Source organism: Giraffa tippelskirchi, chromosome 1 (genome assembly GCF_054371585.1).
Source record: "Giraffa tippelskirchi isolate mGirTip1 chromosome 1, T2T-mGirTip1v1.2.pri, whole genome shotgun sequence".
Classification (NCBI taxonomy): Eukaryota; Metazoa; Chordata; class Mammalia; order Artiodactyla; family Giraffidae; genus Giraffa; species Giraffa tippelskirchi.
This window is the reverse complement of record NC_137275.1, coordinates 182,530,367-182,539,391: the sequence shown is the minus strand read 5'-3', so window position 1 is coordinate 182,539,391 and position 9,025 is coordinate 182,530,367. Positions and strand designations below refer to the sequence as shown.

Here is a 9,025-nt window from a genome sequence, read left to right as displayed (position 1 = left end):
TGGAATCCAGTTTTATGCCTTAAATTTTAGACTTGCCCAAGCTCAGTGTTCTGGCATGTTTTATTTCCTAGTTCCTCAGACTGCTGGTAGTACTTCACGATCACATATACAGGTTCCCACTAACCTTAGGATGCCTTTTATTTTTTTAAATCTGAGCCTATAAACTATAAATTCTTTCAAAACACAGTTGTTGCTGTTGTTGTTGTTGTTGTTGGTAACCTCACACTTATTTCCACTGCCGGTGTAACTAGGTTGACAGTGTAATGTTTTTATCCAACTGAGATCATCTGAGAGTGAAAGGGAGCATTAAGCAATAATTTCACCACGACAAGCAATGTAAATCAAGACTGTCCCAGACAAATTGGAATAGATGATTACCCGGTTACTAAGTGTGTGTCAGTTGCTCAGTCCGACTCTTTGTGACGCATGGATTGCAGCCTGCCAGGCTCCTCTGTCCGTGGGATTTCCCAGGCAAGAATACTAGAGTGGGTTACCATTTCCTTCTCCAGGGGATCTGCCTGACCCCAGGATCAAACCTGGGCCTCCCACATAGGAGGCAGGTTCTTTACCGTCTGAGCCACACCTTTTCATGTTTGGGTATCATTCTTAATTGAGATTAAGATTTACTTTCTATCAAGCATCTGTCATCATTATACCACTTCTTAATAACTAAGCCCTTTAAAAAAGTTATTTTAAGAATTCATCCCCTGGAGAAAGAAATGGCTACCCACTCAGTATTCTTGTCTAGAGAATTCCATTGACAGAGGAGCCTGGCAGGATCATAAAGAGTCGGACACGACTGAGTGACTAACATTTCCACTTTCCACTCATTTTAGGTGTCTCCCTAACACTATTCACATTAATTTTTCATTAATTTGCCTTTCTTTTAAACTTCAGGGAAAAATAATAATAGTTACAACAATAACAGTAGCAACTAACATTTGTAGTTACTATGAGCCAGGCTCCATTTAGGCACTCGATATGTATAAATGTTAAAATCTTCATAACCACACTGTAAGGTGGTTAAGTTACCAATGGGGAGTTGGGGATGCAAGGAGAGGATCACTAAGGAAGTCCTGAATTGTTGACCCCCACCGTAACCCAGAAAAGAGGCAGCAATCTGTTACAAACAATAAAACCTAGAGAGGAAAGAAAAGGAACTAAGACCTATGGAGAATTAGTAAGTGAGGAGCACTTCATTCCTCTTCATTCCTGTTAACTGAGAGGCATGACTCAGTACTAGAAACCTTGGTTCAAATACTGTCAAATGCCTATTTCCTAACTTGAACCTTGCCCTTACCTAATTCCAATTTCTGCTTGCTGGAGAGAGCAATTAAATTCCTGCCACTATTCTGTTTCAATACTAGACCATCAGATTATAAATTCTTGGGTTTCTACTATTCTGACACCACTAATGCTATGGTAAGACAGAAAATAACCGAATTCTTCCACATCATTCCTTCAGTGATTTCTATCTTCTCTCTTCCAACTCATGACTTTTAATTGGAAAAAGAGAAATACCTTTACCTCCAAATTCTGAAATTTTCAGTTCATGATATCCAAGTCCCAGAGATGTTTTCCAGATTTCTTCTGTTTCATCATTCATTCCTATGTTAATATACAAAAGTGAGGGCTGAGCAAAGGCTTGGTATGTCTTAGAAAGCTTTTTAACATTTCAATACACATCTCTGTAAACAGCAAAACACACATGCCATGACCTCATTACTCATCATCAAGAAGTCACTAACAAGGGTATAGCTTCTTTTCCCCTTCTCATCACTGTACTTTGTGTTGTAAAATACTCTTAAGAAGCAGATGATACAGTCCCTGCCCTGTAAGAAGCTAGCATTCTAGTTGGAGAGATCACACTACCACAAATGAAAGAATTTTATACCTATTAAGTATAAAACACTACAGAATTAGCCCCAAGTGAAAATGAAAGCCAAATGAATTGCAGTTGTCAAGAAATATTCACATAGAGAAGGGAAACTGGAACATGAAGGTCTTGGACACTAAAAGGCAAAAGTAAATTTCATGACTATTTTCTCAGTGGGTTTTCAATAAATATTTACGGAATGAATAACAGGATAGGAAGAAAGCAGGCATTGTGTGTCAAGCAGGGGATCTCACAACACAGGCAAGAAAGCACAAATCATTTTACATGTGGGGAAGAAAAGCAAATATGCTGAATGTACCAAGAGCCCAGGCAAATGTGAGTTTTATTACTAACTTCTCTGGCAACAAAGGCAAAACAAAGAACTTAGAGGGTTGTAACAGTCTTCTCTGATACAAAGAATCCATTTAAACAAATAATTATTAAATGTATATATTAAATACATACACACACACACATATAAAAACTACCCTGGTCTGTATACTTATCTAACCAGCTTCATCACTCACATTTAACTCCTTCATTTTCTCTAAGCACACTATACTTGTTCATGTTTTGAACCCTTTGTACCTGCAATTCCTTCGCCATTTGAAAGCTTACAAATCCGGTCTTCAGTCAGGCATATTCTTCTTCGGAGCACTGCTCAAATACCACATGCTCTACAAAGTCTTCCCCTTCTTTTCCAGGCAGAACAAGTCACTCCATTCTCTGTATCTTCATACTTGGCTCTCCTCTTTTAGGGTACTTACCATGTTTTACGGTGATTTACTTGCTTTGAGTGTCCAAATTCATTAGCCTGAATGGTTTACGAGGGTAGATTCTATAGGTCTAATGTTTTTCTACATATGGCACTGGCACCCAACATACAACAGGCGTTCAGTTAAATGTTTGTTGAATAAGTAAATTTATTGCATGTTTCCTTATATAAGCACCACTCAGCAACATAATAAGTGAATTCAGGAGGCTTTACAGAATTGTAGAAATTCTTACTGTTGGGCCTTTTCTTGTGCTGACCCTTGCTAACACCAAAAGTTTTAATAATAAAATGGAAGACATCATTGGGGGGTTAATTAATGAAACCCAGGTAAACATCTTTTTTAGTGATTAACCAATCTCTAGTACTTGAGAAATGTACTCTTGAGTGCTTTCCTCAAATATTGATCAGTCAAGTTTCTCACAAGAGCTTGACAATAGTCAATTCCAGTCTGGAGTATCTATACTGCTAAATTAAAATCCTCACGGCTTTGGCTATCCAATGCACAGGTGGCAAGACTGACATTGTTTGAAGGTTAAGAAATTGAATATACTTTCTTCTTAGGGAGGAGGGTGGACAAAAGATTTCTTCTCCTTAGGAAACAACTTTTAGGCTTGTTCAAGAGCTTAAACAAAACTCAGCTGGCTAGTTTTGTAAAATGTAATGTTACAGAAATTAGTCTGGAAAAAATGTAAACATAGTTTATAACCATTTTGTCCCTTCACCATAGAAAAACCTTAAAATCATTCTTATAGAATGTCTGGTTTTCAGTGGCACTGTCATATGGTGAGTAGTGAGTCTGAAGAGACAAGCTGGGGCCAAAATACGGCAGGCAAAAACTTGATCGGGTATTCAATAGGAGCTGCTGAAAATATTTCAGCAGAAAAATAAAAGATGACTTTTGTGGTGGTGATGTGAGGAATGGTCTAAAGTTGGGGAGGATGAGGTAGGGGATGTGAGGTAATATAGTCTTTTACTAGAGTGATGGCTATGAATAGATCTAAGAAATGAAAAAAAACTAACATTCAAACAGTTGACAAGACCCAGGAGGAGGCTAAATACAAAGAATGGAGAATGTCAGGTTGGGGGAATCCCTGGCTAGAGAATGGGAGAAAGCAGCCACCCTGAGTAAAAAGCTTACTACAATAGACAAAGACAAAACTAGAACTCTGACCTGATTCCCCAGCAAATTCGCTTTCCACTAGAGCTGTAGACTGATTTGGAATGTTAATGTTGGTCTGAAACACCACAAACTTCAGCAAGCAAGTTGATATGGCATAACAGAAACTCAGTTAAATTATTTGAGGATTTTTTTTTCTTGGACCATGGTTATAATTCTAACTTTTGTGTTAACTAGCTTTAACCTTGGTGAAATCACTTGCCTTTGACACCTTTCTTGTTTTTAAATAAACTTATTTTTGTTAATATTGCATATATGTTTTTCTTGTCTATACCAATACTTTCTGAGGGCAGTAATATAGATAATATATGGATCTTTTACCATTGACTGTTTATAATACCCAAGAAGTGTCTTTGTAAAATGGTGTCAAACTAACCAGTATAAATAGTAAGAAACTCCTGTTAGAAACATGACATGTTGATAAAAACACAAACAAAACCTGTTTACATTAATTTAGGCTAGTGGGGAAGCATCCCTATTTTTTATTAGGCCTCTCACTAATTAAAGTTTCGAGCACTGATAGCCACCACCATGTCATACTTCACCACAAGAGAAGAAAATGCCCTGTTTTACAGGAGGACCATTTCCCCAAGTTCTTTTTCATCCTTCTTCCCAGAGATTTTGAGTGGCAGCAATGAAGGGCAAAGGGGACCCTGAGAACAAAGAATGGCTTGGTTTGGCTTCTGTGACTTTCACCGGAGAAAAATGTTGTACACTATTGTTTATATTTAAGTTTCCACAGCCTCTTGTGATTCATAGATACTTCAGTCCTTACTTCTGTGCAAATTACTTATGGCACTCATGCAGCAAACAGAGCATGGTTTTTGGATTCACAGAATTCTTCCTATACAGCACTCAGTTTCTGTATAACCTAAAATTCTTGCTCCTGGAACTCTAGCCAACACACTCATCTTCTGGGGTTTCTTAGGTTATTGGCTCCTGCACAGGTGGGTAGAAGAGCTAAATCAGCAGAAGAAAAGCAAAACTAAGGAAAGAAGACATCATAAGCATAAAGGAGCATAATCTGTGACTAATAAACACTGAGGTGGCTTTTTTACGTGATTTGTAAAATGTCTTTAAAGCCAATTCCAAAAGAAAAGTTTCAAAAATATTCTAAGTAATACTAGTATCACTACAGTAAGTACATGGCCTCCCAAGGGTACCATGGTAAAGGATAATAACTTGACTCTATGAGTTATAATTGTTTTAAAATATTACTTCAGAGTTTATTTAAAAATTCAATATAAAAAACACTAAGTGATGACTATGACCCACAAAGATAAGGAAATATGTAGGATACGTGTGGGATGGAAACACTTTATAGTCTAAGGACCAGATTCAGCACCATGTACTTCTGCATTACATGTGTGTGTGTGTGTGTGTGTGTGTGTGTGTGTGTGTTAATCGCTCAGTTGTGTCCAACTCTTTGCGACCCTAAGGACAGCAGCCTCACCTGGCTCCTCTATCCACGGAATTCTCCAAGCAAGAATACTGGAGTGGGTAGCCATTCCCTTCTCCAGGGGATCTTCACAACCCAGGAATCGAACCATGGTCTCCTACACTGAAGGCAGATTCTTTACTGTCTGAACCATTAAAAACTCTGAGGTTGCTGGACACTTGGTGAGGAAAAAGAAGATTTTAAGAAAAGTGTAAATGAATGGCACATGTAATTTCAAACCAAGCCTATCTTACAGAATATATGGGTGTTTGGGTAAAGTAGAGTGACTAGCCCATCACAATTTTATATACAGAAGCAGCACAGTATGAGAGTACAGAAGTTTTTGCAGTTCAACAGACCTAGTTTACATCCTGGCTTCAACTTTTTGCAGTTGAATAACCGTCTGCAAATTATTTAGTTTCTCTAAGATCCAGTTACCTTACCTATAAAATGCCTAGTGAAGTGCCTGACCAACAGAAAATATTCCATAAGTATCAGTTCCTCTATAAGGGTTTTTTTTTTTCTTTTTAGAAACTAAATGTCAACACCTATGGTAGATTATGAAATCAATTTCATAGGTTACAACTAGCATATTTTAAAAACCAAAACAATAAAAAACAAAGTACACTGCACATAAAGTATTGTTCCATAATGCATATGCTGAGTTTTCATATAAATGCATTTTTTTAACTATGGATTACAACCAAAAAGTCAGTCTCTGCTTTACAGAGAAATTCTCAGATTATTATATTAAAAAGGCTTTAGGAATGCTGCCTGTATCCAAAAAAGCCTCTGTAAATTTTAAGAACTTAAAATGTTCCTTACTTCTAACTTGCTGCAGTAAAAATAATACATGAATCATATAGAAGATAAATTTAATCTGATACTACAGGGCATTAAATTCAATTTTAAGACTGGTTTCTATGTCATACTGACTAATTTATACTTCTAACACATTACAGTTTATGGGTATATCATTCATAGTTGATTAAACACTTATAGAAATTTCCACAAAAAGTTGGCTATTAGGCTCTCTTAATGAGGAAATTAGATATAATTTCTAAATAATTTTAAATTATAAAACTTTAAAAAAGGACTGTAACTTACCTAAGCATAAAATATTACTCTAGCTAGAGTAATATTCCCATCCTGATGAGCAGCAAAAAAAAAAAAAAAATCAAGGCCTATATGAGCACATACATTGATGTCCCACACTGGCTCAGTGAAAAGGAAAGATCCCAAAACAAAATGTGAGGGTCAACAATAGGCTTCTCTCCTCCACTAGGTCTTGAGTAAAACCAGCCTGACAGTTAATGAATCCCTAGTGCTGTTAAGATGGTGAGCTAACCAATTTTAGATTGGCAGAATAGGAATAATATGCAGTGATGAAGACTGGGCTGCGCTGAAGGGTAGAATTATGCTGAATTACAGAATTCAGCAGTTCAGCTGAATCTTGATGTAACTATATCTTAAATTTATAATTTTAGCTGACAGGGTCAGAATGGCTATTATTAGAACTCATGGGATTGAAGTATAGGAATTGTTTTAAATTAGCACCCTGGGCAATTCTGATCCTCATTCTGGCTTGAACATCCTGTGTTAAAGGGACAGCAATGATCAGAAAACATAAAAAGGTGGAGCTCAAAAGTAATTATCCCAACCTCACAGGTATCTAATATCAAATACTGGATCAGAATCTGACGCTTATTCAAAGTACTCCCTTCTTGGTATTATACTAAAGATACAAGTCAGCAGGGAGCAATATGTTTTCCAGTTATTCAATAACGATAATAAATGGTGTGTTGCCTCATTGGAATTCATTGGTGAGAAGCAAAAAGTATGAAAGAGAAAGGTCTCTTTAGATTAGACATACAAGTAAAAGGCAGCAATCACTGAAAGTTATTAAGACTAAACTCAGCAAGAGAGAAGTGATAAACCATTCAACCACCTGATGAATCCATCTGGTTCCTGAGCAGAGAGCTCACTTCTTTTGTGGTATAGGTGCTCTTTCCTCTGTCCTCAGAAAAGAATAAAGAACAAGGCAAAAGGTGGTTCCTTCCTACTTCAGATGAGTTGAGGGCACAGGATGAGGCTGCCCATAATCTTAAATTCTTTTTCCCTAAATTTAAAATTTCCCTGCTATTTGAGACAGACATTGGGTTGGGCTGGGTCATGCTTGCTATCAATGTCAAATGTTGAAATTAGCACCACAAATCCTCCACCAGGACTGAGTCTTGGTGCCAGGCCTTGTCCATCATCAATCTTGAATGTGAGAAAAGGCAAGCATGAATGCTATTCTCAGGAAGAAATGCAGCTGTGCAAAGTGAAGGAAAGCACAGGAGATAGTAAAACCTAGGGAAAAGGATGGTAGTAATGAAAGTGAGGTAGAAAGCTAGTTCTTAGCTCCTCCAATTGCCAGCTGAAAAGACAAAAGAAATAGGGTCAAAGACTCGCTGCATGGCAAGTACATGAGCCCCTTGAAATTGTAAGATGCCCCAAGAAATGATCTGGTTATTCCCCCCTTGCTTACTTTTTAGCTCAAACTCTAACAATGTTTGGAGATTGACACCTCTCTCTCTTTTTTATCTAGAGGTTACAGGAGAGGATGAATAGAGATAGGAAACAATACAAAAAAAAAAAAAAAAACCGACTATGAGAAAAGTCTTCATTACACATGGGTAGAATTCATCCCATAAGTCAAAGAACTTTTCAAAATTACGAAGGTGGGAAGATAGAGGGGACTAGATATCTGAGGTGTTAAGAGATAGGCTGACTTGAGACTCTGTGTTCTTTATTTACAGAGAGGCAGAAGAAAGAGTTCAGAGAAGAAGCTAGTGTCACAGATTAAGATATCTGAAGGAGAAATTGGGCCTCTTTTTCCATTTTCTTACAATATTTATTTCCTTTACTGGAAAATATTGTTAGACCAAACGGCAATAGGGCTCACCAAATGGACTCCATTGTGTAGTTCACTTGGGCCCCTTGCTAGATCCTGATTTCCCTATTTGGTATGAAAAGCTCCTGAACTTCCATTCTTTTCTCTGCTAAACTGTCTAATGTATATTTAGGAGTTAAAGCAGCATATTTACAATATGCTTAGCCTTGGAGTCTCCAGGTCAGGGTCATGGAAGAAACTATTCTGAAAACGGTCCTTCCGTAACCCAACATGTCCACAGGTCACAAGTCCTGATCAAAGTTACAGGTTCGGTTTTCACATTTCCAAGTAGAAAATCTGCTCCCTGGTAGTTCTTAAACTTTACCTGACAAATATTGTACACCCTCAGTCCAGGCTCCTCAATTTCTCACATCCCCATTAATACCCCAGCAAACAACAAAATATATCCTCTTATCACAGTTCAATCCCACTTGAGCATCTACAGCCAGTATTTTGATATAATCACATTCTGAAAGCTGACTGGGTGTCCAACAGCAGCAAAGGTCGTCATTAGGATAGACATGTTGGCGCCAATAATACTGAAGTTTGGTTTTTAACTACATTTTTTGTCAGTTTGGCTGGGGAGATGTGGACAGCTGGAAGTGAGCTTCTCCATCATTTTCTGTTTCCTTCTTTGTATCAATTTTCCACCTGTGAAGCCCAACACCCCACCACCAAGTGCAGCTGCAATTCCTGCCACTTTGAAGCCTGCAAGGAGGCCAATCGGACCCCCCACCACTCCTCCGATGAGTGCACCTGCCACAGGCAGAGCTGCCAGCTTGTATTTTGCAGCCTGTAAAAAAAAAAAAAATTCAATTTAGAAA

At 37.8% G+C, this 9,025-nt stretch overlaps 1 protein-coding gene across 2 annotated transcripts in view; it reads right to left on the bottom strand.

The window, feature by feature from the left end:
• Positions 1 to 2,781: 2,781 nt before the first annotated feature.
• The window catches only part of STX17 (syntaxin 17), a 70,620-nt gene continuing 64,376 nt past the window's right edge, over positions 2,782 to 9,025 (bottom strand). For both annotated transcript variants that reach the window (XM_081512507.1, XM_081512496.1), the window contains exon 8: positions 2,782 to 8,994. In XM_081512507.1, coding sequence (XP_081368633.1) covers positions 8,755 to 8,994 — 240 coding nt within the window. In that variant the 3' untranslated portion in view covers positions 2,782 to 8,754. The remainder of the gene's footprint in view (positions 8,995 to 9,025) is intronic.